The sequence below is a fragment of the Kogia breviceps genome, chromosome 18 (assembly GCF_026419965.1).
Source record: "Kogia breviceps isolate mKogBre1 chromosome 18, mKogBre1 haplotype 1, whole genome shotgun sequence".
NCBI classification, from domain to species: domain Eukaryota; kingdom Metazoa; phylum Chordata; class Mammalia; order Artiodactyla; family Physeteridae; genus Kogia; species Kogia breviceps.
Window position 1 is genome coordinate 9,512,488 of NC_081327.1, and position 27,662 is coordinate 9,540,149.

The window sequence follows — 27,662 nt, forward strand, 5'->3', positions numbered from 1 at the left end:
ATGGGTAGGATGGAAAGGAGGGAGGGAGGGAGGGAGGAAGGAAGGAAGGAAGGGTGAACCACTGGGTGGATAGATGTATGAATGGCTGAGCTGGTGGGCAAACAGATGACAGATTTCCATACACCTTATGGACAGGTGTATGGACAGGTGATTAGGTGGACAGATTAGCCTAGGATCTGTCAGGACTCAACATTTCTACCTCTTCCTAATTTTCCTACAGAGACGCTTCCCCAGCCCAGTGTCACAGCCAATAACTTCGCCCCAGTGGAGCACGTGGAATCCATCAGCCTGCAGTGCTTTCCCCCCGGGGAGCATTGTGACCCTCCAGTGGTAAGTCAGTGGCCAGAGTCTCTTCACTGGAGGCTGCAGGGAGCTGTCCTCAGACGATAAGACACTGACTCTGCAGAACATCACGAGGAACGACATGGCGCTGTACCCGTGTCAGAGCCGGAACTGAGGCACCACCAGCAACATCAGCAACCCCATTCTCGTCAAAGTCACTTGTGAGTTGAGGGCCTTGCCGAAGGATGGGTGGGGGTACCACAGAGCTGGGGCTGAGGAGTGAAGCTGGGGCTGAGGTCCAGCTGGTTCTGCTGGCCAAGTTGGTGGTGTGTGCCCTAAGGCAGGGGACTTTTATTATTTGCATAAAGGCCTCATATTGGTTGGGGGTCCTGTTTAAGTCTCTCCGGGCCAGAGGTACCCCGTCCCATTATGAGACATGTTACCGACTTCCCAGCAGCCGATCCAGCTGGGCGTTTAGGAAAGCTTGCAAATCCCACGTGCAGGACGTGAAACCCTAGCTCCATCAGCAATATACAACCTCCACTGGATGGGAGATTAGCTCATGGATCTCTTTTCAGCACCCAAGTAGGTCCTCAGTAAATATGTGTTAAATGTATGAATTAATGAGCATGTGGCCTTGGGGAAGTGGTTTTTGTACTCCGAGCTTCAGTTTCCCTATTGTTAAAATGGGAATGAGGAAACCTACGCTATAGGATTTGGTGGAGAGTCAAATGAATGAAAGCATTTACAGTACCTGAAAATGTATCTGGCACATTGTAGGAGCATGGTAAATGATAGCTGTTGTCACTGGTAATAACTGACTCTTAATTATTCAATAAATTGAAAGTATTTAGAGGCTGACTGTGCACCAAAGCACTCTGTTAGGTCTGGAGTGTGCAACAGGAAACAAAGCAGATCTCTGGCCCTGTCCTCCTGGGGTTTCTAGTCCAGTGGAGGAGACAGACCTGTCCCAAGACAGTGGCAGCCCAGAGTGGGCAGGGCTGATATGGGGGAATCTAGGAGGCTGGAGGAAACCCAGCAGGGGTGCTTGAACAAGCCTGGCGGTCAAGGAAGCATTCCTGGAAAAGAAGCCCTGAAAGATGAATCTGGAAGAACCAGGTGACAAGGTTAGGGATAATAATGTTCTAGGTGGAGAGAGCAGCTTGTGCAAAGGTCCAGAGGCACAAAGTAGCAAGACAGATCATGGAAACGCAGAAAAATAGGAGTAGAGGTGAATAGGGTGAAAGATGAGTCTGAAGACTCAGGGTTGTATCATGCAAGGTCTTGAAGTCCTTGCCAATGATTTGTTCTTACCCCTAAAGGCACCGGAGAGCTTTGGAAGAGTTTTAAATAGAGGAGTGACGTGGTCAGATTTGCATTTTAATATTTGCATTTAAATATTCTCTAGCCTGTCATGCTGAAGATGGATTGGGGGAAATGAAAAGGCCATTCCGGAGGCTCAGTAACAATCGGGAGGATAGATGATGAAGAATGAACCAGGGCAAGGACCACAGGGAGGGGAGGGAGGTGATGCATCCAGAGGCACAAGGGAGGGAGGACTCACCAGACTTCTCCATCTCTGGCCTTAGTGATGGGATAGAGAGCGGTGCCACCTTCTGAGATGGGAAGCCAGAAGGAGAAGCAGCTTTTGAGGGAAGACACCGTTTTAAAATATAGTATGTTCATTTGGAAATTTGAGGTTCAGTAAGGCCAACAGATCTGGAGACAATTGCCATTGAAAAGATAGTTTGTTACAGTTCACAGAAGGAGGGGAGCACACTACACCATGGCGGCTACATGGGGAAGCACCAGGCTCAGCCAGGAGACAGACGGAGCTGTGAGCAAAGAGTCTTTGCTGCGGTTCTGTAGGAAGAAGTGGGGGAGACAGAGTAAGCAGGTTTAGGATTGGCTCGTTTGAGTAATCTCAGTGGGTTCTGGGGGCATAGAGGCTGTCCCTCGTTGTCTGGGACCTGCCTCAGGGTGATTAGGGCCAGTAGATAGTAGCCTGGAGGGTGACAGATGATAAAGGAGGTGATTCAGGCGTGGGCTCTGGTTTGGTTGGTTCGCATTTGAAAAACTTGCTCGTGAGTAAGTTATTTAATATCTCGAGGAACTGGCTAGCGCTGGGAAGGGGCAGTCCTCCCAGGATTCAAGTCCTCCCCCGCCCCCCAAAAACTCCAAGATGTCAAAGCATCAGAATATAAAAAATAAAAGACACGGTTAATACAGAAACCAAGTTCAGCGTTGGACCTGGTGAGCTTGGGGGTGCTACGGAGACATCCCGCATCCAACAGATAGATGAGTGTGAAGCTTAGAAAGAGGAGTTGACTGGAGAAGTCAGTTTGGGGCTCAACACACTGGAGGTAGTGATTTTTTTTTTTAAATTTTATTTTTATTTCCTTTATTTATTTATTTATTTATTTTTGGCCGTGTTGGGTCTTCGTTTCTGCGCGAGGGCTTTCTCTAGTTGCGGCGAGCGGGGGCCACTCTTCATCGCGGTGCGCGGGCCTCTCACTGTCGCGGCCTCTCTTGTTGCGGAGCACAGGCTCCAGACGCGCAGGCTCAGTAGTCGTGGCTCACGGGCCCAGTTGCTCCGCGGCATGTGGGATCTTGCCGGACCGGGACACGAACCCGCGTCCCCTGCATCGGCAGGCGGATTCTCAACCACTGCACCACCAGGGAAGCCCCCGGGGGTGGTGATTTAAGCCTCAGGAATGCATGAGACTGTCTTGAGCAGGGGTGTATAAAATGAGAAGGGTAGAAAGCCAAGGAGTGTGAGTCCTGGGGTCCACCAGACTCAGGGCTCCAGCAGAGGAAGAGGAGCCCACAGAGGGATTGACAGGGGGTGGTCAGGGGCAGCGAGTGGACAGTGGTATCTGAGCAGCCAGGGGGGTGGGCTTGAGAGTTATTTAACCAGCATGTGCTGAGCACCTCCTGTGTGGCAGGCACTGTGCTGGGTGCTGGGGACACAGCAGTGACCACAACAGACAGAAGTCCGTACTGGCATGCTAGTGGGAGGAGGAAGGCGATAAACGAATAAGCAAATGAAAATACAATGTCGGGTGGTGATTGGTGCATGGATGAACCAACGTGAGAGAAGAGAGAGTGGCAGAGAGTGGTCAGAAAAGTCTTTTGAAGAGAAGACCTGGAGGAAATGAGGGAGCACGCCATGTGTATATTTGGGGGGAGAGGAGATTGCAAATTCCAAGGCCTGGAGGTGGGAGTGTGCTTGGTGCATTTGAGGAGCAGGAAGGGGGTTAAGGGTGAATGAAGTAGAGTGAAGGGGGAGAGTGAAAGAGATGAGGTCTGCCTTCCTGCAAAAGAGCTAATAGGGGCAGGTAGCACAGGGCCTGTGGGCCGTTGGTGAAGGCTTTGGCTTTTACTCTGTGTGAGATGGGAGACAAGGAAGGGCTTTGTGCAGAGGAGGGATGACATGTGACTTAGGTTTGGGTAGGGACTGAACAGGGTCCCTCTGGCTGCTTGGGGGAGAATAAAGTACAGAAAAGCAAGAGGAAAGCAGGCAGAAAAGGGATGGTCAGGTCTCAAATGCTGTTGTCCACTGGATGGGGATGAAAAAGTGTCCTGCGGGTCAATGGCCCCACAGGCTCTGATGAGACAGACCTTCCCCTTCCCGGTGGCCTGACCCTCTCAGTTCTCTGCAGATGGCCCAGACCTTCCCATGATCAACCCTCCAGACCCAGAAGACAGGGATGGCCGGCCCTCACCCTGTCCTGCTTTGCTGGCTCAAAGCCCCCTGCCCAGTAGCGTTGGGAGGTCGATGGGAAGCCAGGCCCTGCCACTCAGCACCTGGTCATCCCTGAGGTCTCCCTGGGCCAGGAGGGCAGGTGTACCTGTGAAGCCTCCAACAGCATCACTCACCTTTGCAGCTTAGCCAGTGGAAAGATCCGGATCTCAGGTGGGTGTGGAGATGTCATGGTGACAATGGCTGAGGCTCTCTTGCCCTTATACAGGTGGTGTTGGGGTTTGCGTCAGCCATACACTATCTCAATAAAGCTGTATAACCCCTCCCCCAAAACTCAGTGGCTCAAGACAGTAAACATTGCTTATGACTCACAAATCTGTGGGTGATTCTCCTGGACTTGACTGGATCACTCGTGCATCTGTGGTCAGCCGTGGGTTGGGTAGGTGGCTCTGCTGATCTTGGCTGTGCTCTTTCACATGTTTGGGGGCTGGCTGGTGTAGGATGGCCTAGGCTCTTGGTATCTCATCCTCCAGCAGGCTAGCCTGGGCTTATTCTCATGCATAGGCAGGGGTTGGAGAGAGAGAGAGAGAGAGAGAGACAGACAGACAGAGAGATGGGGTTGGGGGGCGGGTATGGAGGGAGGGCGGGAGAAGGGAAGGGAGGGAGAAGGAGGTGGAGGATAAGGAGAAGGAGAAGAAAAAGGAGGGTCAGGGAGAAGAAGGAGGGGAGGGAGGGAAGAGGGAAAAGAAGGAGGAGGAGGAGGAGAAGAATACTAATCTAAGGTGAAAGCAGAAGCCTCCAGTTTTGAGGTCTATGCTCAGAATTTGCATAACACCACTTCTTCACCCCTTCTTCCCATTCTATTGGTCAAAGTAAATCACATGACCAGATCATTCAAGAGGTAGGAGGAGCTGAAAAGTCACATTGCAAAGGGCGTGTATTCAGGGGAGAGCCTAATGGGGACACCTTTGCGAGCAGCCCACCAGAGGGCCGTCCTGGGGACAATGACTGCACGGTGTGTTGGTCTTACAGGATGCACTTGGGAAGTAGAGGAGCTGGGATTGCACCCCAGCCCGCCTCAAGGAAGCTGCTGCTTCCTGCACCAACAATCATTAGCTCCAGGTCATTCAAAGATAATGGCTGTTTGCTCATTGCTAAGACATCGCACAGGCATCCATGAGACCAACGTGGTACAAACCGGTCTTCTCCGCAGCCTATTCCTTCTCTGTTCTTTTTTTTTTTTTTTTTTTTTTTTTGCTGTACGCGGGCCTCTCACCGTTGTGGCCTCTCCCATTGTGGAGCGCAGGCTCAGCGCACGGGCCCAACCGCTCCGTGGCATGTGGGATCCTCCCGTCCTCCCGGACCAGGGCACGAACTCGCGTCCCCCGATATCGGCAGGCGGACTCTCAACCACTGCGCCACCAGGGAGGCCCCTTCTCTGTTCTTGATGTTCTAACATCCCCTGGATTCATCTGGCCCCGGTCAACCATACAAGAATCACAAAAGCACAAAGGTCCCAGGCTCCCTCCTAAATGCCTTGTACATATGAGCTCATTTACGCCTCCTCACCACTCTGTCGGGGGGGTACCATCATCACCTCCACTTTACAGATGGAGAAAACCGACGTCACAGAGGTGAAGTGACCTGCCAAGGCCACCGAGCCCGTGAATGGTGAGGCTGGGGTTGGAATTCTGGCTCTAGACTCTACCGTTCATGCTCTTGGGAAGCCACGCTCATCCCTCCTTCCCACAGTGACCACCTTAGCCCAAGCTACACAGGTCACATGTGTCACCTGGACACCTACAATAGCCTCCTCACTGGTCTCCCTTTTCCATGGTGCCGTCGTCCTGCCCTGCCCAACAGCAACTCTGCAGCCAGAGTGAGCTCTTGTTTTTTTTATTTTTTTCTAGGTAATAATTGATTTTTATTTAGCTTTAATTCTCTCTCAAGTTCTCTTTTTAAATTAATTTTTATTGGAGTGTAGTTGCTTTACAATGTTGTTAGTTTCTGCTATACAGCAAAACGAATCACCTCTACAGAGTGAGCTTTTGAAAGTGCAGGTCGGTGGCCTTGCTCTCCTGCTTAGAGCCCTTACATGTGTTCCCATTGCTCTTAGGGCACATTCAGAACACTCAGGTGAGCACTGGAGCCTGATGTGGTCTGGTTCTGCAGGCCTTGGCAGCCTGTGACTCCACTCAGGCCTCTGCTCTGAACTCCTCTGGTTGGAGCCCGCTGTGTTCTCCTCTTGCCTTATCATGTCACTTCTCATCTCTGTTGCTCCCGTGCTAATAGATCCGGTCCAGGCTCACGGCTTTAAACACCACCCGTATGCCGGTGAGTCCTCCATGTATATATCCAATAAAGATATTATTTAGTTGCTTTACAATGTTGTTATTTTCTGCTATACAACGAAGTGATCAGCTATATGTATACATATATCCCCTCCCTCTTGGACCTCCCTCCTCACCTCCCCCGCCATCCCACCCATCTAGGTAATCACAGAGCACCGAGCTGAGCTCCCAGTAAGCACCTAAAATAGTGCCTGGCACTAGTAGAGACAAATAAATCTTTGCCGAGTGAATGGTAGGGGGCAGCCCTAGGAAGGCAATATGGGTTGGGAGGTCAGCAGAAGTCCCACATGGGAAGACACAGCCGTGAGCCAGCCTGCCCGGCTGAGACTGTTAGGTGAGGGTGTGGAGGCAGGAAAGACCTGGGTTTATTTTCACCTGGTAGAAAGAAAGTGGAAGTTGTGCTACGGCAAGGAAACCGAAAGTCCTTCTTTCTTGTAGGGGCAGGAAAAGACAGAACCTGCCATGGGGAGGGCTGTGGGTAGGTGGGGATTTAGGGAGAGAAAACCTTGTTCCTTATGAAGGGGCAGATGTAGGAAGCCCACTGCAGTGGCAGCTGTGTCCTCTTGGGTGGGGCGGAGGGGAGGAGGAGAGGGGGCCCCAGGGCGGGTGGCACAGAGCAGAGGTAGTTGGGAGAGAAGCCTGGCTGAGGAGCGGGTGGGTGATCGGAAGACTCAGATTCTCCGGGAAGAACAGGATGGATGGTGGAGACCTTGAATGCTGATTTGTCCACACCAGGTGCCCCCAGCCCAGGAGCCAATGGAGTTTGGGAGTGTGCTGGGGTTATGTGGTCGCAGGCGTTGATGGATCTGTGTGTACAGAGGAGATGGGACTGGAGGTCTCCAGAAGCCAGCCACATTGGGACCTTGGAAGGTGGCGCTCACGGAGATGGAGAGACAGGTAGACCAGAATCCCTGGCCTGAATCAGGCAAGTCATCACAGCTCTGTAAGCGTCAGTGTTCTTAAATGAGATGGAATAATATTATCGCTTACCCTACTCCACTTTCATAGCATGTATCATCTTCCAATATCGCACATAATTTACGAACTTGTTATGTTTATTGTTTTTTGTCTCTTTACCCACTAGAGCAGTATTTTCTGTCTGTTTTGTCCCCTGCGTTCGCCCCAGAGCCTGGAGCAGGTGCACTTGGTACTCGGGAAGCGTGTGTTGAATGACTGAGTGTATACCTTCCTCACAGGGGCTGCTGTGAGTCTTACAACGCGCAACAGTCGGAACACCTGGAGGGGTGTACTAGCATGTACTGAGCGCTTACTCTGTGCCAGGCGCTGTTCCCGGTACTTTCCCAGCGTTAACTCCTTTGATCCTCACAAGCTGCTTGTGAGGGGAGATTGCTGTTTATCTCCAGTCTGCAGATAAGAACATTGACACACACGGGGTGACATAACTTTCTAAACAAACCACAGCTGGGGCATGCCGAGCTCAGGCCACAGCTTTCGAAGAGGCAAAACCGTCACCATCTCCATCTTATAGCTGAGGAGAGTGGCCACCAGAGAGGGGAACTGAGGTGCCCAAGGCCACACGGTTTGCAAGTGGAGGAGCCAGGGTTCCAGACCCTGCGGTTTGACTCCAGAGCCGGTTTGCTCAGCCTCATGTTTCGTTGGAGCAGATACTTGGTGACTGCCTGTGACCTGAATGAGATCCAAACAGGGGCAGCAATTCAAGGCAGCTGGGCAGGCCGAGGTCTCTTTTCCTCCAGGCCAGGCTGCCCCTCGTGCCCTGTATCATCACTGTAGAGTTTTCTCAGCCTTCTCTTGAACCACCTACCCTCTCACTTCCTTTCTTCTGGAGCCACTTGAATTCCCTTCTGTGCCTTCAACTCAGCACCTTCTCCTATGCCACTTCTTCTGCCTTCCAGAGGTGCCCCCGGCTCACCCCCGCATCCTCCAGATCTCAGCTCCGATGCCCCCTCCTCCGGAAAGCAACCTCTGATCCTCAGGCTGGGGCAGGCACCCACTCTGGGTTCCCCCACCCCAGCCCTGCCCACTCTGAGTCATTGCTGACTGGGGACAGGTCTGTCTCCCCTGCTGGACCTTGAGTTTGTGCCGGGCAGGGCACAGGAATCAGCCCAGAGGAAGAGTTCGGGGAATATCTGTTATACGAATGAATGAATGAATGAATGAACAAAGGTAAAAAAAAAAATGGATTAAAGGTAGTTCCCTGACCCGGTTGATTACGTTCAATCTTGGTGTTTTTTTATGCTCCCAACAGCTTGTCTTGCCCAAAGGGATTTTTTTTTTTTTTTCTAAAAAAGAAGAATTAGCTGTCATATACTGAGCCTTTTTTATGTCCTCCAGGTCTCAGCTCAGATGTCTCCTCCTCCAGGAAGCCTTCCCTGCCCCCTCCCCACGGGCTGAGTCAGGCACCCCTTGGGGCTCTCCCCGCCCAGCTTGCTCTGTGCCATCCTGCCCTTCAGACTCCAGAGCCTTTGTTTATGACCAGGATTCCATTTCACAAGCATCACTTCAGCTCCTTTAATATTTCCAGGCTGTTCATAGTGAGCTTGGCACCGCTTTGTTAAGCTCTTGACAGCCAGGAGCCACCATTACTGATTTTATTGTTGGAGCTGTTGACAATGATCATCTTCGTTCCTGGTCCCTTTAACATTCTTGAATTGTCCCACCCTGGCACCACCTTCCCCTGGCTGCTCGCTCATCCTGGCAAAAACAGTGAGGAGGGGGGCTGGGGGTGGCAAGGGGCATAATTCTCAACGGGATCCAGGGCCAGAGGGCGGGGCTTTCTTTCTCCTTCCCCACCCTGGGGGAAACCCCAGGCTAATGGGGCTTCTGTTCTCTCCGTGCTGGGAGGAGGAAAGTGAGCGGCCCTTGGGTGGAGGCCGGAGGCGGAGCCAAAGTCTCTACGGGGAGCCACTTGTCATCCAAGTGCCTGTGAGTTTGCAGCAGGGCAGAGGAGAAGAGAGGGGAGCTGGAGGGGCCGCAGCTGGAGTGAGGACGGCATCTGTGTGCACAAGCCGGGGAGACAGTCAGCCTGGTGCCCTGAAGTGAGCCCATGGGGTCCGCTGACCTACGGGGCCACCGCTGGGCAGGAATTCTGCTCTCAGGTGAGTACTCCACTCCCTTCAGGTGGGGCGCGGGGGGAGGCGTGCGTGTGCGTGTGTGTGTGTGTGTGTGCGAAAGAGACACAGAGAGAGACACAGAAATAGAGACAGAGACAGAAATAAACACAAATACAAAAGAGATTGACGAAGGGAGACAGAGGCAGAGACAATGACATACGTACGGAGAGATGGAATCAGAACCACAGAACCAGAGAGAATCAGAGAGAAAGACAGAAATAGAGTAAAAATAACACTAGAAACTGCACCAGAGGGAAAAACGGAGAGAGGCAGAGAGGAGGGAGGGAGACAACGGATAAAGAGCAAGAAAACTCTTCAAAGACACACAGAGAGAAATAGATTCAGGAGGAGTCAAGGCGGGGAGAGACAGAGACAGAGAGCCAGACATGGAGCATAACAGAGACAGGAGCGAGACAGCCAGAGAAAGGATGTGCTGGCCCTGAGAGGCCAGGGCACGCGTCAGGACGGGATGGATGTGACATTTATGCTTAAAGGGCATCTAAGGCAAGAGGGAGATACTAGAATATTTTGATTGAAAAACGGAAACAGATTCACAAATGTAGAAAACAGGTTTATGGTTACCAAAGGGGAAAGCAGGGGGAGAGGGATAAATTAGGAGCTTGGGATTAACAGCTGAACACATACACGCTACGATGTATAAAAGAGAAAAACAACAAGGTCCTACTGTACAGCACAGGGAACTATATTCAGTATCTTGTAATAACCTATAATGGAAAAGAATCTGAAAAAGAATATATATATTATACATCTGTATGTATATGTGTGTGTATATATATATTATACCTATATATGTGTGTGTGTATATATCTATTATACCTATATGTGTATGTGTGTATATTATACATATATATGTATATGTGTGTGTATATATATTATACCTACATATGTATATGCGTGTGTATATTATACATATATATGTATGCAAGTGTATATATATTATACATATATGTATATGCGTGTGTATGTATATATTATACATAAATATGTATATATATGTGTGTGTGTGTGTGTGTGTATGAATCACTTTGCTGTACACCAGACAGTAACACAACATTGTAAATCAACTATCCTTCAACCTTTTTTTTTAATTATTATTTTTTTAACATCTTTAATGGAGTATAACTGTTTTACAATAGTGTGTTAGTTTCTCCTTTACAACAAAGTGAATCAGTTATACATATACATATGTTCCCATATCTCTTCCCTCTTGCGTCTCCCTCCCTATCCCACCCCTCTAGGTGGTCACAAAGCACAGAGGTGAACTCCCTGTGCTATGCGGCAGCTTCCCACTAGCTATCCTTCAACTTTTATAAAAGCGTCTTGGAGGCAAAGACGTGATTTTGCAGTGTGTGGCGTGCAGAGGTGAGGGCTCAGCCCGGCTTTGCTGTGTGGCCCTGAGACCAGCTCTTCCCTCGGGTCGGAGCTTCCTGGCTGAGCCCGGCAGGCTGCGGGGGCTCTGCAGTCCTCTTGGGGACGGGGGTCTGACGTTTATCAGCCCCATAATCTGTGGGGTTTTCTTTGAAATCTGCCTCCTCCTGGAGAGACAGAAGGCAGGGCCCTCTGGGGAGGGGGCACGGGGAAAGGGGCCAGGTGGAGGATTTGCAGAGAGAGGAGTTTCCTCTTTCAGACGCGTAGGATGAGGCCCACTGTTGATGCTTCCCCTCACATTCTTTCATTTATCCTATGACAGTTACGAGGCGGGAGCTATTATTACCCTTGTTTTACAAATGGGGAAACTGAGACTCAGACAGAGGACATCACTTGTCCAAAGAAACAGCAAAGGTGGGATTCAAAACCCGGGGAGTCAGGCTCTGAGCCCATGGGCTTTACCTCTAATAGCACTGAAGATATAGAAATACAAGCACAGGAAATAATAATGATAATAATAGTGATAATAAAAATAGTATAATACTATGGGACTTCCCTGGTGGTCCAGTGGTTAAGACTCTGCACTTCCACTGCAGGGGGCTTGGGTTTGATCCCTGGTTGGGAAACTAAGATCCTGCAAGCTGTGCAGTGCGGCCAAAAAACAAACAAGCAAACAATAGTACTAGTAATAGTGACTGACACTTACTATGAACTGTCATATCTGATATCAGACCTCACGATAACCTGACAATAATAAACTAAGTTCTACTATTCTCCCCATTTTGCAGTTGAAGAAACTGAGGCTCACAAAGAGAAAGCCCCTTGCCCATGATAATAGGGAAAGTAAGCAGCAGAGTCCATATTTGCTCCCCAATATACTAAGAGCCCATGCCCTTAACCTGACCGAGCAGGGGCTGGGGCAGTGCTTGGGCTAAACTGGGGTCATCTGAGGGGTAGAGAAGAGCAGAGCTGCCAGCCTCTGTTAATTGGGCTGATGGTTAGGGCAAGGGGGGAGTGTTAAGGTCAGCTGCACATGGGCATGGCTGCTGGGGTTGAGGCTCCCCATCTACGCCCACAGTCTTTAAGTTTCCACAAAACTGTGCAAAATGGCCAGATGGAAAACTGGAAACTCCTGCTACCTTGTTCCCTTTTCTTCCCCTGTGCAAGGGAAATCTCTGCCTGAGGGCAAGTATGAGGAAGTACGAAAGGTTAAATTTCTCCCATCAAAGATAATAAAAGAAGTTCCCGTTTATCAGGGCTTGGCTCTGTGCCCATCCCCGGACAAGAGGAATTGCACGGTGTTGAGAGTGCAGTCTTTAAGGGCTGGCAGGCCAGGTTCCAGTTAGCTTTTGACACTTACTATCTGGTCTTGGAAAGTGACTTCACCAATCTGAGCATTTGTTTACCTCCCTGTGGATGGGGGAGGCTGACCCTGCATCTTGCACGGAGTGGGCATCGCCGGAGAGAGGGCAGTAACCCCCAGGTGACCCAGTTAAAGCTTGACGGCGTTCATTACCACCCACAACAATCCTAGGAGGCAGATGATATTATTCCTATTTTACAGCTGGGGAAATTGAGGCTCAGAGAAGATAAAAACATGCCTCAAGTCACACGGCCAATAGGTAATGGGTAGAAGTCAAGCCTCTAGGGGTGGAGGGTCCCATCCATGACCTCAGACCTCCTTCCACTTAGGAAGACCATAACTGGGCACCCCCAACACACCTCTTCCTCCCCGAATGCCTCCTCTTTCACCTCCAGCCTCACTGTTGACCGTGTGGAACCTGCCAGCTGCAGCCCAGCTCACCCCTGATGCCGACCTGCATGGAGTCACCCAAAGTGAGAAGGATGTTGTTCCGTCTGTATTTGGGACCCCTTGGTCACCCTAGACTCATGGTAGATTCACGGCACAGAAAACAAGGCTGTCATTCTGATCTCTGTCTCCACACCTCAAGCAGCCATCAGGGTTCCATGCCCAAGGTCCCAACATGACAAACCTGATTGGCTCCCTCACTCGGCAACAACTGGTCCGATCATTTGTGTCGAAGCTGGGGGGGCGGGGCGTGGTAAAGATGTGGGCGTGGCTATCATGGCTGTGGGTGGGGAAGGTCGGCTAAGAAGTGTGTAGGGAGACCTGGCCGTCATCCGTGTTACAAGCTTGATTTCTTTGCATGACCCATCGTCATATCCCAGACCCTCCCTTTTATTTGTACCATCCCATTTAATGGTCCTTGGAGAGGGGAAGTGAGGGGCCCAAGATCACACCTAGAATGAGAAGTAGATCCAGCCTTTGAGCTCAGTCATGGAGCTCCAGGGTGTCTGCATGCAATTCCCATCCACCCCTGTTTCTCTGGCTCCCTCTGTGACTATATCTTGCTTGGTCTTCCTTTATCTGTGTCTCTGCCTCTTGTTTCCCTCTCTCTGTTTCTTCCTCTGTAGAATCGCTGGCCAAGCCCACCATTTCAATCAGCCAGGGCACAGCCATAGAGCACAGGGGAAACGTGACCCTCTACTGTGACGCCAAAGATGTCAACATTACCATCCACTGGTTCTCCAACAATCGACCCCTGCTGTTCCATGAGCGCATGCAGCTGTCCGCCGATGGCAAGACCCTCACCATCTTCCCTGTCCAGAGGGAAGACACCGGGAGTTACCAATGTGAAGTTTGGGGTGTCCTCCAGGTCATGAGCAGCGACCCCACCTTCCTGTTTGTGAATTGTGAGTCCCTTTCCATTCTCCCAGCCCCTCCCCAGCACCCACTTCCTTGGTGATCTCATTCAGTCTCGCAGCTTTATTGTTTATTTATTTATTTAAATAATTTATGGCTGCGTTGGGTCTTCGTTGTTGCGCGCAGGCTTTCTCTAGTTGCGGCGAGCGGGGGCTACTCTTTTTTTTTTTTTTTTTTGCGGTACGCAGGCCTCTCACTGTTGTGGCCTCTCCCGTTGCGGAGCACAGGCTCCGGACGCGCAGGCTCAGCGGCCACGGCTCACGGGCCCAGCCGCTCCGCGGCATGTGGGATCTTCCCGGACCGGGGCACGAACCCGCGTCCCCTGCATCGGCAGGCGGACTCTCAACCACCGCGCCACCAGGGAAGCCCGGGGGCTACTCTTCGTTGCGGTGCGCGGGCTTCTCGTTGCGGTGGCTTCTCTTGAAAGAAGAGCACGGGCTCTAGGCACGCGGGCTTCAGTAGTTGCAGCACACGGGCTCAGTAGTTGTGGCTCACGGGCTTAGTTGCTCCACGGCATGTGGGATCTTCCCAGAGCAGGGCTGGAACCCGTGTCTCCCGCATCGGCAGTTGCATTCCCAACCACTGGGCCACAGGGGAGTCCCCAGTCTCGCGGCTTAAAATACCATCCGAATGCGGACTTGTCCACGCTTTAACTCCAGACGTATAATTGTTTGATGTCTCTACTTGGATTCTCCTGGGAATGTCCAACTTGACATACCTAAAACTGAACTCCTTAACTTTCGGATGTTTGATCCAAAATACTGCCTAGGTAGCGGTGAGGAAGGAGCATTTGCTGGCATGCTTTAGATATTTCTTCCAATCCCGCTTTATCCAGGGACGAAGCCGACATGTCATCGCTGTCAGACTCTTTCTTCTCCTTTGTAATGTTTCCAGAGCTTGAGTGGGGAGAAGAGAAAAATTAATGTTTATTGACTGTCTAGGTTCCCCTCAGAGAGCTGTCACTGACGCTATTATTACTGCTACAATTGTTCTTGTCCTCCCAGATGGTCCTGACCCCGTCAAAATCAAGGTGGAGTCCGGTGTACCCAACGGGGAGGCAGTTGAGGTGTTAGAGGGCAGCAACGTGACCTTCTCGGTAGAAACTCAGTCTTACCCACCCGCTGCCTATTTATGGTCTTTCCCCAATGACTCCAAGCCCATCATGAGCTCGTTTCTCACCGCAAGCACATTTACCATCTATGCTGTGTCCAAGGAACACGAGGGCACGTACAGCTGCTTGGTGTCCAACAGTGCCACCCAGCTGTGCCACAAGGCTACTCTTAAATTCCACGTCCTTGGTGAGTCTCTTTTCCCTGTATTTCTCTCCTTTGTTTCTCTGAGAATCAGAGCTACACCAATATCCTAGAGTTTGAGGAGGACCCGGTGGAGTGGGGATGTCCCATGTGGCTGGTGGCGGATTGTGGCTCTGGCCACAGGCAAGGACCTGGGTCCTGGCTTGACACGTCCTCTACAAGGCCTTGCAGGCTCTCTGTGGGGCGTCTGTCACTTGATTCTCTGGAAGTGGGGGAGGCAATTCTCTATACATACAAACACTAACACAACACTCACAGACCCCGTACACACATAGGGACACACACACAAATAACAATCACACATGCAGGGAACTTCCCCGGCGGTCCCGTGGTTAATACTCCACGCTTCCACTGCAGGGGGCACAGGTTCGATCCCTGGTCAGGGAACAAAGGTCCCGCATGCTGCACAGCGCGGCCCCAAAAGAAAACCAATCACACATGCATAGCACACTCACACATGTGCACCACAGACACATGCAACTCACACACAACACATACACACAACACACAAAAGCACAGAATACTCACACTCACACAAGATACACATACCCAACAGATACACACAACACATGAAACACACAGTATATAACACATCACAGACATACAACATAACACAACACATACACATACCATACACACAAGCCCACAACATGTACATACCATGCACTCACACATATGCACAGCACATACGCAATACTCACACACAAAACACAGACACATATCTCACACATGGAGCAAACAGTACCACAGACACACAACATATTCTCCCATAAAACACATACACACAAAATATAATATGCACACAATAGATGCACACACACACACACACATCATAGACACTCAACATCCTCATGTACAACACAGGAAACACCCCACATACCATACATTCAACACCGTCAACACATGCACAATGACACAGAACACACAATGCGTAACTGTACTACCACATAATTTAGTGATACACAAAGCATATACGCACACAGTACAATATACACACATACCACATACACTACCACAGACACATAACATCTACTCATGCACAGAAAATATATACACACACAACACACACTCACTTGCACACAAAGTACCTGTATATACACCACCATACCTCACAGTCACAAAACATATACACACAACACACACATATAGACACAAAGCACACACTCACACGCCAAACACATCCACATATCACACACTCTCCATACACACCAAACCCATAACCCGTTCACATCATCGTCACACAACACACACTCACACACAAAAGACTTAGATGTACCACCCGCCCAATACAATCATATGCAAAACACACATACACACACACACCACCCACAACATCCACACACATCCCTGGAAAACTGCGGGCCCCATACGGGCGGGAGACTGACGAAGGGACCCTGGACCCCATCCTGCCTCTCTGTGTGTTTCCAGAAAGGCTGACTAAGCCTCGCGTCGTGCCCCCGAACCAGACGCTCGCAGAGAACGCCAGCCCGGTGGCCCTGACCTGCCAGACCACCCATAAGGGAGCTGCAGTCCAGTGGTTCCTGCGGGGCCAGCCCCTCCTGCCCAGCAAACGCCAGGTGCTGTCAGCTGCCAACAGGACCCTGGTCATCCATGGCCTTCAGCGCAGTGACACAGGGCCCTATGAGTGTGAGGTCTGGAACTGGAGCAGCCGGCTGCGGAGCGACCCCCTCAACTTGAACATCAGCTGTGAGTAGCCCCGAGCCTGGACCTCCTCCTCCTCCGTTCTCCCCGCCCTGCTGAAGTTCTTCCTTCCAGCCACTCACCCCATAGTTATTGGATACCTGCTCTGTGCCAGGCATTTCTGGGCACTGGACCAGACACCCCCCCATGGAGCTTGCGTTCTCATGGGGGAGACAGACCATAACCAGCTAAGCAAGGGAGACTCCTGATGTGCCAGGTGGCACTAGAGGTGGCACGAGAGACAGGCAAGGCTGGGACATGGCGGAGGTGTTGCAGTCCTAGCTGGGGTGGTCAGGGGAGTCTTCCTAGAGGAGGGGGTGTTTCTGCAGGAGGAGGCCGGGAGTGAGCTGTGCAGCTCGCCAAGGGAAGTGAGTTCCAGGGGCGGGAGCAGCACGTGAGATGGGACTGTGCTTGGCACGTCAGAGGAATTCAAGGAGGCCCAGGTGACCAGAGAGGTCAGTTATGGGCACAGAAGAAGCTGGGAAAGTGGGGTAGACCACACAGGGTCCTGTAGGCCATGGTGAGGACACCAGGAGCCACAGGAGGCTCTGAGCAGAGGAGAGGTAGGATTAGGCTTGGGTTTGCACAGGGCCTCTCTGGCCCTTGTCTAGGGGCTGGAAGCAGGGGAGAGGGACGAGGTGCCAGAAAGAGTAGAAAGAGTTGTGTTTTGTCTGGGTCCATGGAGACAGATCTCAAAATGAGATTACACGTGCAAGGATTTTATTAAGGGAATGCTCCTGCAGGGAGGGAACCTAGAAAGGCTGGGAGGGCCATCAGACTGAGATCTAAGTCTGACTCCGAGTGAGGAAGAAAGGGAGAGAGGGTTGGATGCGAGTGTGTGGACGGCCATGTAGTCTTAAGGAACATCGTCAAGACTCTCGGGGAGCCCATGTCTCCCAGGAAGGGGTCTGCCTTAGTTTCCCCAACACACTCAGGCACTGGCAGGGTGCAGCCCAGGAAAGGCCTGGGAGTGAATCTGGGGGTACAGCAGCTGGACTCTTGGTCAGTCACACTCTTAAACCATTGGAGGTCTGTGAGGCGCCCTCTCGTGGTGGCCAGTTATCCATCAAGAGATGGTGGGGCTGAGCCAGTGGCAACTATGGGTCATGAGACGTGGTCAGCCTTGAATATATTTTAAATATCAGACTCACAGGATTTGCTGCTCATTGACCTGAAGCAAGAGGGGAAGGGAGGAGTCAAGAATGACTCCAGAGGATTTTTTTGCCTGAGCTACTCAAAGGATGAAGAAGCCATGAACTGAGCTCGAGAAGACTGGGGGAGAAGAGGTCTCTCTGCAGGGAGAGAAAGTAGGGGTCCACTTTACATGTGCACATTAAACAGCAGGGGGATAGAGAGACATGGCTTCAGTACATTGCTTTCCCTTCCTTCCTTTTTTTGTTTTTGGTGGGGGGCCGTGTCGGGTCTTAGTTGCAGCACGTGGGATCTTTCCTTGCGGCTCGCGGGCCTCTCTCTAGTTGTGCTGTGCGGGTTTTCTCTCTCTAGTTGTGGTGCGTGGCGCACAGGCTCCAGGGCGCGTGGGCTCTGTAGTTGCAGCATGTGGGCTCTCTAGTTGAGGCACATGAGCCCGGTAGTTGTGGCGCATGGGCCCAGCTGCCCCGCAGCACGTGGGATCCTAGTTCCCCCACCAGGGATGGAACTGGCATTGCAAGGCGGAGTCTTTACCACGGGACCACCGGGGAAGTCCCCCTCCCTTCCTTTCTTGCTCTCTCCTCTTTCTTTCCGACTCTGGTCATGAAACCAAAAATGTCTATTTTGTTCCCTCTGTATGCTGAGCAACAAGTAAGGCACTTGATGATAGCGGTGACTTTCCGAGCTCACCGCCTACTCAGGATCGGGAGATCAATAATCAGGCAAAGAACATACAGTGTGATAGGTCCTGCCATGGGACCAGAGATTTGGGGAACCCAAAGGGAGCCCCCACCCAGTCGGGGGGATGTGGGAAGGCTCACCATGAGAGGTGGTGTCTACCGCGAGACCCGAAGGACACGTAAGTTAGCCAGGTAGAGCAGACTCAGGAGAAGAGCATTCCAGAGAAGGAAGGGAGTATGCGGTAACTGAGGCGATGGAATATCCAAGTAGGATCTTTTTTTTTTGAAAACATCTTTCTTGGAGTATAATTGCTTTACAATGGTGAGTTAGCTTCTGCTTTATAACAAAGTGGATCAGCTATACATATACATATATCCCCATATCTCTTCCCTCTCGCGTCTCCCTCCCTCCCACCCTCCCTGTCCAAGTAGGATCTTATTCCAGGATTGAAAGTAGGAGGTGTTCTCGGAGAGGTGAGTGGTGGGACTGGAGGGGTCTACAGGGACCTTGTGAATGAGTTCATCAGCCATGGGCTTTGTCCCAAGGACCCTAGGGAGCCATGGAAGGTTCTGAGCAGGGGAGGGATAGTGTCAAGTTTGTAATTAGGAAGACACCTCTAGCTGCTGTGTGCAGGATTTGAGACCAGGATGGGGAGACCAGGATGGGGGCAGATGAGGGATCCTGTTGGCCATGGGGTTAGGATGGAGAGAAATGAACAGATTCAAAGGATATTTAGGGACAAGGGCAAGATTTTCCTCATCTCCTAGAATGTCCCAACTAGAACTTCTTTGCATCCTTCTTTCCAGTAGTTCACATTAATTTCAATAAGACAAGACTCAAACTCTTGGTTTGCATGAGAAATCCAACAGCCATTTCCTTTGTTTCCTTCATGTCTATGGGAGGAGAGCCAAGTACCATCGGTCCCCTTCTGGCTTAACAAAGAAAATCCACAAGCATCTCTACCTTTGTGGATGCATGGAGATGTAAATTTAGATATTGTCACCGGGCTGTTTGTTATTAAGGGATTCCATCAGAATTGTAAACATTTTGGAAGTTAGGGGCTACATTCACAGGACACAGCAGCAATTTCTGAAGCCTGGATGTCTTATAAGCCTCCTTTGTTAGAATTCACTTTTGCAATGGCAGAGGTTTTTGTTTTTGATTTTGTTTTGTTTTGAATTTTTCCCACCTCCACGTTGTGGAATACAGTCTGTTTGCTCGGCAGCTACAGAGGAAAGGGGAGCATTTTCTCCTTCTTCTCTTGCTGAGATTCCTTTCAACAGCAGTTCAAGAGCCCTTGTTTTCCAGGCTGCAGCCTGGAATTCCCTTAGATAGAATTGAGAAGGGAAAAAAAAAAAGGCAGAAGTTCCAACGTGGAATTGAATGGGATGAAATAGGACGTCTCGCCAGTGGAGGAAGGGTGCATAACGTTTGCATCTGCACACAGATGGCCCTGATCGAGTGGACATCACCAGGGGGTCGGCCTCCAAGGTGGTCAACACCATCAAGGCAGAGCTCAACTCCAGCCTGACCCTGCAGTGTCGGGCTGAATCCCAGCCGGATGCTGAGTTTCACTGGACCCTTGAACCCTCCACGAGTGTCTGTACGGGGGAACAGCTGGTCATCGAGGCCCTGACTTGGGAACACCAAGGGATTTACCGCTGCACAGCTTTTAACTCTCTCACCCACCTAGCCCGCTCTGCCTCAGTCCTGGTCAGAGTGATAGGTGAGTCTTTCAGGTACACCTTCTCCTTGGGTCCAAGTGACTCTTCCTGATGCTGGCCTCAGAAATCTGATCTTCCCTAACCGTGGGCTGGGGTGTGGCAATGACTGTCCTGCAAGGGCAGGTTCCTAATCCGGAGCTGTTGAGTCCTAACTGCTAACACTCAGGCTCTAGAACCTCTACTTCCTACCTGTGTGCCCTGGCAAACTCTCCAGGCTGCTCTGAGCCTCAGTTTTCCTATCTGTAAATGGGGTTTATGATGCCTACCTTTCAGAATTGTTTAGAAGTATAGTAAGTCCGGGAGATCACCCCTGAGAGAAGGAGTGAGCTGATAGGTGGGGTCCGGAATTATATTAATAACAACCTGGGTGTGACTGGCAGAGAGCCCCTGTATTTCTGCCTTGAGTTCTTTTTGTTTTTCATTTATGGATTTTTTTTTTTTTTTAATATGCCTTGAGTTCTTGAGAGGACAACATAGTGTCGCTGTTCGCCAGTCGCTGTTCACATCCTGGCTCCAGTGCTGTGTGACCTTGGGCATGCTACTTAACCTCTCTGGGCCTCTGACTCCTTGTCTGTAAAACAAACATAATAGTTGTGTTTACATCAAAGCATTGTTGAAGATTAATTAACATTTGTAAATTTGTTTACAAAATTACAAGTTAGCATTTGTAATTAATTAACATTAATTAACATTTGTAAAGTTTCTTATGGCAGTGCCTGGCATATTGTGTTTGCTAAATAAAACTATTCTTTATCGAGCCTGTATCACACCCTGAAGCAAGGCTTTCCATATATATATTATCAGCAAACGTTTCTTGGGTGCTCTTTGCCAGTCAGCTATGAGGCAGGTCTGTTGGTATTTCCACCGTTCAGGAGAGATTGAGACTTAGAGACTAAAGCCCCATCACTAGGGTTTAAAAAACCGTCTGGCCATCTCAAGAGCGGTGTTATTGTTGTTGTTGTTTGGCCGCAGGATCTTAGTTCCCCGACCAGGGATCGAACCTGGGCGCCTGCAGTAGAAGCGAGGAGTCCTAACCACTGGACTGCCAGGGAATTCCCACAAGAGCAGTGTTCTTAGTTGTCTGCAAAGTATAGCACCCCATACAGCTTTCCAGATTACCTCATTCGGTCTTCAGAATAGCGTTCTGGTCTTGTTAAGACCATTTGATGGATGAGAAACAGAGGCTCAGAGGAGTGAGTTTGTTTGATGCTCACAGGATGTTGTGAATACATGAGTGAGATCGTGTATGAAGGGCTCTTGGAGCTTAGAGCTTGGTAGATGGCAGCTTCTATCATCATCATCGCCTTTTATAAAGCACCTCCTAAGTGTCGGGCACTGTGCTGGTTACTTTTATATGTGATCTCATTTAATCTTCTCAAAAGCCTGTAGGGTTACAGATTACTATGCTTGTTTAACATTTAAAGAAATGGATCCTCTGAGAATAAAACCAAGAAACTCCTACGGCATCTAGGAAGCCCCCTCCTGCCCCTTTTCCTCATACCCCTGACCCTCGTGTGGCTGCCTTCTGAATTCCCGTGGCTGGATTTCACCCCTTTGAGAAAGGTTCTGGGCAAACGTGAGATGGGTAAACAGTAGGCCAATGTGCCTGGTAACAGCTGCCATTTATGAATCAATCACCGGGTGCCAGGCATGAACATTTCATGATCTCATTTCATCTTTGCAACACCCTTAGGCAGGAGGTACCATTTCCCCCACTTCGCAGATGAGGAACCGAGACTCAGGAAGAGTCGTTACTTTTGTGTGTGTCCACAGGGCCCCAGGGAGTCAAAGGTGACTCACTCGGGGGAAAGCCAGCTTTCTGGTTGCCAAAGCCCTTTTCTCTCTCCGAAGGCCATATTTGATCCATCTTTCTAATTAGACTGTAGGTCTAAATACTGAACGTTGCACATACTGAGCGTGAATACATCCATGTTTACTCTTTTCAGCGACCGTATAGAGTAGGCTTCATGTTATCTCTCTTGACAGAAGAGCTGATGGACACACGGAGTGGTTAAGTAGCATGGCACGGCCAAGGTCACACAGCTGAGATGTGAACTTGGCTGTTCGACTCCAGAAATGATTCGATTCAGCTTCCCAGTGGCCGGAAAACAAGTGCTCATCAAATTATCAAGGGGAGATCAAGCCACGAACTTGGGCATGGGGCTGGGGACAGGGGTGCGGGGGTGTCAGGCCAGGTCCTGATTCTTGCTCCTCGCCCAGGTGCCGGGTCATCCGTCTCCGAAGGGGCCGTCGCCGGCATTGTCATCGGGATCCTGGCCGTCGTTGCTTCGGCCACAGGGCTGGGCTGTTTCCTCTACATCAGAAATGCCAGAGGGTAAACCTGGGAATGGGGTGGGGGTGTGGCCCACAGGGGACCCGACCGGCAGGAGTGTTGCTGACCTTGGTGCTGAGTGGTATCCCTGGCACGCGGGGAACCGAGGGGGTTTGACACATCGCCCCCAAATGCGCGTGGGATATAGGCGGAGCCTGTGCAGGTGGGCAAGGGCTAGAGGCACAGAAGAACGAGGGTCTTGGGTTTTCAGGCCCTCAAGGAGAACAACAGAGGAACCCATCTATGAGGTCACGACACCCGCCTCTGAAGAGGGTCACCTCGCAGAGCCCGGTCGCAGTAAGTGACTCCATAGCTGATGCCCAGGGCAGCAGTGAGGTCTGGAGAAGAGGCTGGTGCAGAGAGCCCAGGCCTCTGCCCCCCAGCTGACCCCCAAGTCACTCTGACATCATTGGGCAAGCCCTGTACTCCTAAGAGTCTCCGGGTCCCCATCTGGAAAATGGATGAGATTGGAGGCAAGAACTCTTGAGGACGTCTGCCCGTTGCAACAGCCATAACACAGATACGGCAACGTGCTGCCGTTCTTTTCTTCCCCGCTCTCAGAAAACTCTGTTAATTGAGTGCTATAAACAGAGAGAATCAATCACAGCACTCCTCCCTGCTAAACTCAAAACCAGCCTCAAAGTCCCTGGCAACACAGTGCCTCTGTCACCCTCTACTAATGGATGGGAATTGACCAAAGGCAAAATGAAACCTCTTTGTCACGTCTGGCCTACGATTCTGGTGTGATGGGCTCATGAAGTGGACGTCCCTTGGAGACTCTCCAATTCAGCTCAGTTTTACAGAGAGGAAAACCAAGGCCAGGGAGGATATACGATAAACCCAGGCTAAAGAGGACCCTGGTACAACTGGGGCTAAGTCTCAGACTTCTGTCCTCATCTGCGTCATCAAACAGCCTTATCTAACCCAGAACTTGATTTCCAGGACATTCCTGGGTTAAGATCACTGGAGATGTGATGGGGAGTCCTGGGGAGAAAGGAAGGAAGGTTTCTGCCACATCCTTCCTGGGGATAGAAGTGACCTGGGCAAATTGCCCCTTCTCTCCTATCTCTTCCTAACTCCAGCCCTGGGCTGGCATTCACTTTCTCTAGACTGGTGCATGCCTGTGTATGCCAATGGACCCGACACTCAAGGACAGATCCAAGTCAAAAAGGTGGGTAATGCTCCAGAGGGACCCTTTCTGTTCCCCCGGCTCTCGGGCCCTTTCCCAGCCCAGTAGGGCTGTTACCGTCCTACCTCTTGGGGTTGGGTGGGCTTCAGGCATATGCTCTTGAGGATGCCCCATGGCAGCTTGGGTGTCTCTGCATCTCCTCCTCTGCTTTCTCTGGGGATCTCAAGACCTTCCATGGCTTTTTCATCTCTTCTCCTTGTCTTCTTTCTCTTCAACATGACAGTGCCTAACCTGGACCCCCTCTGGGAATCAGAAGGGATGTAACTGCCTCTGAGGCCTAAGCTATTTCCAAGAACTTCCAGGGGTGGCCTTTATCCCAAGCCCCACGACCCCTTCACTACTTTCTTTCCCCCCAGATGCTGCCACTAGAGCCTCCAGAGCACTTCTATGAGGTAGGTTGGCCCAGCTTGATTTTATTAAAGAAGCTGAAAGGGAATACAATCTGAGAAGGTTAGATTTGACAAGTCTGAGAAGCCGTCTTGTCTAGATCCTTCACTGAGCGTTGCAGGGCCAGGAATGAGGCGAAAGTGGCTCACAGCCTCACGGGGAGCTGGGTCAGATTCTAGGACTCTGGCTCCTGTGCTGTGCTGCTTCCACTTCCAGTGCTTGGGATCGGATTGCAAATGAAGTGGCACTGGGTGCAGAGGAAGTTTTGGAGTAGAGATTGCAGAGGTAGCCAGGTGAGAAGGAAGAGTTCTGGGCCAGGGGTAGGGCCCTGGGTCCTAAACTTATTTCTGCTTCGGATCCTTTGTTAAGAACCGGGTCAAATCTCTTTGTCTCTGGGTTTTTGAAGGGTGAAAGTTGGCCCTTTCCAGTTGCTGTGCATCTAAGGCAAACTGTACCTGTGGTCCCTAACTGATCTCTTTGTTCACTTCAAGAAGGAATCACCTTCCACAATCCATGGGGACTATTCTCGTGGCTCCGGGAAGCCATCGCCCAAACTTGCGTTGCATCCCTCGGTCACAACTCTGCCAAAAGAAAGCACAGAGTCAAAATATGAGGTACTTTTATGCCACACTGAGTCTCTGGATAGATGGAGAGCTGCCACTAATCTGCTTTTTCCTCCTTGCGAAGGAATCCGTAGGATAAACTATCAAGAGATTTCCTTTCAAAAATCTTTTCAATCCCATTCCACCCATTTCCATCCTATCACTTTCTGGTTCATCTCATTCCATTCCCTTCCAATCCACTCCATTTTACTCCATCCCACATTTCCATTATATTTATTTTCACTCCATCCATTTCCTTTCTATCCATTTAACTTCATTTCCTTCTCAATTCCAGCGATTTCCTCTCCATTCCAGTTAGTTTTATTTTTCCATTCCATTCCACTCCACTCCTCCCCACTCCATGTCTTTCCATAAAATTCCTCTTATTTCCTTTTCATTTCTTTTATTCCTCTTATTTCTTCCCATTCCATTCCTTGTCATCACTTCCCACCCAGCCCACTCAACGCCATTCCTCTGCATTCCATCCCACTCCACTCTGCTTTCTCTCCTTGTGTTCTGTTCATCTCTTTCTTCTTTCATTCCTTTCCATTCTTTCCCACTTCTCCCTATTACATTTTATTCGTTTCTATTTTTTCATTTTAATCCCACCCCATTCATTTCTTCCACGTTCCATTACTGTCTATTTTATTCCTATCACCTTCCATTTCCATACCATCACTTTATTTCATTTCCATTCTTTTCCTTCCCATCCCATTACATTCCTGTTCTTTCCAGCCACATATTTAATCCACTCCATTCATTCTATTTCCTACTCTTCCACTCCTTTCTAGTCAGTACCCTACATATATGCATTTCCATTTGATTGGCTTTTGTTTCATCCCACGTTCCATTTCTTCTCATTCTGTATATTTCTTTTCCATTCACTTCATTTTCGTTCCATTTCCTTCTTTCTTTTCTCTTCATTTCCCCTTCCTCATCTCTTCCCTTCCCATTCAATTCTGTTTCATTGTTTTCTATTTCCTTTCACTGCACTCTCTTCCCTTCTATTTCTACTTTTTAGAAAAAAAATTATTTTACTGAAGTATAGTTGATTTACAATGTTGTGTTAGTTTCTGGTGTACGGCAAAGTGATTCAGTTATACATATACATAATAGTTTGCATCTGCTAATCCCAAGCTCCCAATCCACCCCCCACCTTTCTATTTCTTGTTCATTCCTCTTTAATCCATCTCACTCTGTTGTATCACATTCCATTCTGCTTTATTACCTGTCAAGATGAACCATTCTCAAAAGATGTGAATGTCTATATATCTTAGGGTTTTTTAAATAAGAAAGACAAACCCCTTGAAAGTAGTTCGGATTAATTAAAGTGTGGATTAATTGAGAGAACAGTGGGGAATCTCAGATAACTCAATGTCAGAAATTACTTGTGGGCCTCATGGGGACTGGAATCAGGAAGTTTCTCTCTCTTATGGTTACTCATTTTTGCTGATCAATGAATTTGTTCCATTCTCTTTGGTCCAGATTTAATTCCTATGCAAGCTTCCTGGTCACTGCTCCTCTATAATTTCAGATTATATATGACAACATCCTCTACTACTATTTAAAGTTTTCTAGGTTCAAATTTTTCAGAGGAGAAGCACACTTACTCCAGTCATTGTATGGATTGTGCTGACATTTGTCAGCTCTCCAATTAGCTGTGAACTGGTACAAACATAGCCTTCTAGGTCCCTCTCTTCATCAGGGTCTGGGGAAAGGAGCTGCACTTCCTCTTGTATCTCCTTGGGTCAGAATGCTGTCACATGGTATTTCTTCTTGCAAGGAAGGCTGAGAAAATGAGATGTTATCCTTCCCAGTCTCTTCACTAGAAGCAGGCAAGGGAGAAGATAAGGGGAAGAGTGTCAGGTCAGCCCCCTCAGTGTCTGCTGCATTCTGAAGGGATGAGAAGGTGCAAACAATGCAAAGCATCTGGAGTAGAACATTCTGAGTCGAGGGGCATCAAGTGAAAAGGCCCTGCAGTGAATGTCTTTGTTATCTGTTGCTGTGTAACAGATTACCACAGACTTAGTGGCTTAAAATAACACACATTTATTATCTCACAGTTTCCTGGGTCAGGAGTCTAGGCACTGCTTAGATGGGTCTTCTGCAAGGCTGAAATAAAGGTGTTGGCCAAGTCTCAGGTCTCATCTGAGGCTTGACTGGGGAAGGATCCACGTCCAAGCTCATACGGTTATTGGAAGCATTCAGTTCCTTGCAGGCTGTCATAAAGAGGGCCTCAGTTTCTCACTGGCTGTCAGCTGGAGGCTGCACTTTGCCATGTAGCCCTCTCCATAGGCAGCTCACAACATTGCATCTTGCTTCTTCAAAGCCATGACAGATGTCATGCTCTTATAGAACAGAATCACATACATGTAAGCATGTACATCCTGTCACCTTTGCTGTATTCCAATGGGTAGATGCAAGTCACAGGTCTTGCCTTCAAGGGGAAGATTACATAAGGGCATGTATACCAGAAGTTGAGTATAATGGGGGTCACCTTAGAGTCTGTCCTCCACAGTGGGGAAGCATGCGCCATTCCAGGAATGGAGAGGTGCCAGCATGACTGACATACAATGAGAAAGGAGGAAGACCTTCAGAATTTTCAAGGATGAGGAAGGAGAATGCCAGAAAGTTTGGGTTCCTACAGCAAGTAGCCCAGGAAAGCCCACCTAGAAATGGAACTTACCTTTTCTCTTTGTGTAATAGGTGCTTGTGAATCCAGAACACAACGTGTACTGCCAGATCAACCCCTTCATCCAACAGAAGCAGAGATCTTTTCTCCAGAAATCCTAGAGAAGCCACGCTTAATCATACATTCAACATTTATTGCGTACATAGTATATTCCAGCCATTCTCTTTGTAAACCTTGTGACATTCTATTTAAACGTGTTTTTCAGGCTCTGGACCCTAGCTCCCACCAAATCTTAAGCTTTTGGCTCATATTTCTTTAAAAGCAATAGAAACAAGGCAAAAGCAGCCTAGAATTAGAGGGCCGACTTCTGGTACCCAGAAGCAGGGGATGCCATAGTATTCACTGCATCC

At 49.7% G+C, this 27,662-nt stretch overlaps 1 protein-coding gene across 1 annotated transcript; it reads left to right on the plus strand.

Annotated features, from left to right (window-relative positions):
• Positions 1–27,413, plus strand: CEACAM20 (CEA cell adhesion molecule 20). The gene is given in 16 exon segments (XM_067019655.1): positions 1–4; positions 221–297; positions 299–503; positions 3,945–3,995; positions 3,998–4,202; positions 9,355–9,413; positions 12,576–12,719; positions 13,254–13,532; positions 14,547–14,840; positions 16,284–16,562; positions 19,834–20,112; positions 22,331–22,445; positions 22,654–22,739; positions 23,552–23,613; positions 23,988–24,023; positions 27,327–27,413. Coding segments are annotated over 16 exon segments (2,262 nt in total).
• The last annotated feature ends 249 nt before the right edge of the window (positions 27,414–27,662 follow it).